This window comes from Nicotiana sylvestris, chromosome 4 (genome assembly GCF_000393655.2).
Source record: "Nicotiana sylvestris chromosome 4, ASM39365v2, whole genome shotgun sequence".
Classification (NCBI taxonomy): Eukaryota; Viridiplantae; Streptophyta; class Magnoliopsida; order Solanales; family Solanaceae; genus Nicotiana; species Nicotiana sylvestris.
The window spans coordinates 175353789-175357762 of NC_091060.1; the positions used below are offsets into that span (position 1 = coordinate 175353789).

Genomic DNA, 3974 nt, shown 5'->3' on the forward strand with positions numbered 1-3974 from the left:
AGTTCTCTAATGGCAGACCTAGGGTTGGTTTTAACATGGTATCAGAGCTGCGGTGCTCGGAGATTCTAAGTGACGAGCTTCTGGACTATTTCGATCTTCTAATGTCCTTCTTCTCTTCTTCGATTTCCCTTAGTTTTATGTTGAATTTCTTCTCAATTCTTCATCTTCTCTCAATATCAATTTTTTTATCTCAAATCTTCAAAAATGGTCTGTAATGGCAAACGATACAGTCGAAACTACAACAGGATTCTCACTTATGAACAGTCAGCACATCGATTGCAACGATCCACTATATGTACATCCTTCCGACATACCTGACTTGCAAATTGTCCCAAAATTTCTCATCAAAACTGAAAATTATTCGGAATGGAGTCGATCTATGAAGACGTCACTCCTTAGGAAGAATAAATTAGGGTTTATTGATGGAACATGCACCAGAGATTTGTACGAAAAGGATGTATTCCAATTGCATCAGTGGGACCGGTGCAATGCGATTGTTCAATCGTGGATCATGACCTCGGTAGCGAAGGAGCTTAGAAAGGGGATTGTCTTCTCTTCAAACGCACAAAAGGTTTGGAATTTGTTGAGGACTAGATTTGATAAGGTAAATGCAACCAAAATCTATCACATGATGGAGATTAGCTCATTAGTACAAGGAGTTTCTAGTGTATCAGTATACTTCTCAAATCTGAATGACTTATGGAGTGAATTTGAGTCACCAATTCCGGAATCTTGTGATTGTGAGAGGTCAGGACCATTTGTTGAATTTTACACCAACAAAAACTTATGAAATTTCTAATAGGATTAAACGGCATTCATGCACCAAAGGAGTCAAATTCCCATGATGTATCCAATACCCTCACTTGATCAAGCCTACTCCATGATTATTCAGGAAGAAAGTCAGAGGAAGAGTAGTGGTATGGCAACACATGGTGGTATTTTAGGAAATTCTCCTGTGGATATGGATCATACTGCACTAGCCTCTGCTAATGCCTTCAACATAAGGCCTAAGAGAAATGATGGGTTGTACTGTGACTACTGCAAAATGAAGGGTCATACGAGGGAAGGTTGCTTTAAATTGATTGGATATCCACCTGGATTCAAGTTCACCAAAAAGAGAAGAGTGGAATATGAACAACCAGCAGTTGTGGCACATAACGTGACTGTTGGGGAGGAAGTTCATCCTGGTATGTATAGGAATATTGTTCCAACTGTTCAGCCTTTCACTACTGAACAATACCAACAAATTCTCAAGTTGTTAAACAAGAAGAAGGGTCATGATGCCTTAGTCAACATGGCAGGTAACCCTGCCACTAACCAAAGTCCTTAGATTATTGACACTAGGGCTTCCAATCACATTGTTTCAGCCTTGCATCTACTATCATCAGTATATCCTGTACCTGAACTTAAATCACCCTTTGTGCATTTACCTTATGGAAATAGTATTAAAGTTACCCATATTAGACAATGTACTTTTCATAATTCAGAAGTTCTTTATGTCCCTGAATTCTATTTTAATCAACTCTTTGTTTCTAGATACACAAAAGAGTTGAATAACTCAGTCCATTTCTATCATGATTTTTGTGTCTTTCAGGACCTCTTCAGTTGTATGGTGAAGGGGATTGGTAAGTTTAAGGGTGGTCTTTACATCCTCAATCCATCAACACTTATTACTACTTCTACTTCTAATTGTGTGTCTGCTTCAGTTCAATCAAATTCAAGTGCATTATGGCATCAAAGGCTGGGTCATGCACCTCTTTTAGTCTTACAAAAGATTCCTACTCTAAATAAACAATTGTCCTATATTTCTACTTGTCATTGTCATGTATGTCCACTAGACAAACAACATAGGTTACTTTTTCCTATTAGTACTTCCAAGTATAATTGTATCTTTGAACTTGTACACATGGATGTGTGGAGTCCATATAGAGTTTGTACTTACAATGGGTTCAAGTATTTTCTTACTCTTTTTGATGACTATTCAAGAATGACTTGGATTTTAATTTTGAGGTAAAAAGTTAATGTGTATGTTGTTTTAACTGAGTTCCTACACCTTGTTGAAAATCAATTCTCAACCACTGTTAAGACTTTTTGATGTGTGGCCAAAATGCTATATTTTTAGTACATTACTCGTCTTACATGTTGTTAGTTTAGTGGTTAATTGTGCAACATTTTAGCTAAATTATGTTGTTTTATGTGCAAGAGTATCGAAAGACAAAAACGAATGAAAGTTGCACAAAAAGAGGACAAAAATGCAAGAAAAGAGCACAAAAGCATCAAGTACCCAAACTATACTACATAGGGCTGTGCATTTGGATCGGATATCCGAAATCCGATCCGATCCACTCTATTTCGGATTTTCGGATTTCAAATTTCGGATTTTCGGATTGGATACAGATTGTGTTTTATGAAATTTCGGATTTTCGGATTGGATTCAGATTGGTATGATTTTAATCCGATCCGATCCGATATCCGAAATTATATGTACCTATATAAATACACACTAAAATTTTAGGGTTATGCTTATTCATTTTTCACACACCCCTCACTCACTTAGATTTTTCCGCCTCTCTTGCACCTCTCTTCTCTTCAGTGAAGACTAAAAGAGTCTCAATGACTCAAACTTCCGATTTTACTTTGATTTTATGTCTCTTTCTTCCGCCTCTCTTCTCTTCTCTTCTTTCTTTTATGTCTATTTCATGTTCTATTCTTCAACTTTTGATTTTATTTTGATTTTTTTTGTTTGTTTTGGTAGATGGAAGATGAGATAGAGACACCGAATGAACTTTAAATTGTTGAAAAATTTTGTGACAATCCGATCCGATAATCTGAAAAATTATCCGATCCAAAGTTTAAAATCCGATCCAATCCAATGTTAATTCGGATCGGATTCGGATTGCCCTTTTCAGAATCCGAAATCCGAAATTCGAATCCGAAATAGGCTAAATCCGATCCAATCCGATCCGTGCACAGCCCTAATACTACATACCAAATAAAGCTACCTCTATAGTTGCCTTACCGTGTACAAACCAAGTAAAGCCAGCTCTATAACTAGCTTGACCATGATACATGCCAGGAGTAGCCCGCTTTGTAGCCAGGATGACCGCGCTATAAGCATGGCCTTGCGAGGTCTGTAGCAAGGCTCACCAGGCTATAAGCCTGGCCTCGCGAGGTCTATAGCCCGATAATTAAAAATTATGGGTTAAAAGACGAGAAAAATTCAAAAATAGCCAGATTTACAACTGGCCGTTCAAAAATAGCCCAGTTTCAAAAGTAATCGAAATTTAGCCACTTTTCATTTAAAGATAAATCTGAACAAAAACACTGTTCAAAACTCAAAAAATACGCCAGTATATTATACTGGAGTTCCAACATAAGTATGCTTGAACTCCAGTATAATATGATGGAGTTCCAGCATAAGAACACTAGAACTCCAGCATAATATACTGAAGTTCCAGCAAGTATAATTGTCCAGTATAATATACTAGAGTTTGGAACACCGGTGCTTCAGTCTCCAGTATATTATACTGGAGTCAGCAAAGTATACCGGTCCAGCATAATATGCTGGAGTTCATACACAGGTGCACCGAACTCCAGTGTATTATGCTGTACCGGTCTCTGTTGCAGTAAAATAGCGGCTATTTTTCAATGACTTCGTAAATGCTGGCAATTTTTGAATGACCAGTCCGAAAACTGGCTATACCGTGCTATTTTTACTTAAAAGACTCCAACCCGAATTTGGACTCGAGGACTTAAACCCTAGCCTATAAATACTCCCTAAACATGTTTGAGAGGAGGAGAGCCATTTTTTAGAGAAGACTCTACCAAGGAGGACATTTTTTAGAGGGGATTCGGCTAAGGAGACAAGAACACACTAGGAGTAAGGCGCAGAATATTTCGATGAGTTTTTCACTTACTTCTTCCTATTTTCAATATTGGTTATAAATTTTATTATTGTAGGTTTACATACTATT

At 37.3% G+C, this 3974-nt stretch overlaps 1 protein-coding gene across 1 annotated transcript; it reads left to right on the top strand.

The window, feature by feature from the left end:
• Positions 1-214: 214 nt before the first annotated feature.
• LOC138890561 (uncharacterized) lies at positions 215-790 on the top strand. The gene has a single exon (XM_070173956.1). The coding sequence runs from the start codon at positions 215-217 to the stop codon at positions 788-790; it is 576 nt and encodes a 191-aa protein (XP_070030057.1).
• Positions 791-3974: the final 3184 nt, after the last annotated feature.

Coding starts and splice junctions, on each gene's coding strand:
- LOC138890561 (XM_070173956.1), top strand. CDS start 215: ATGGCAAACGATACAGTCGAAACTACAACAGGATTCTCACTTATGAAC.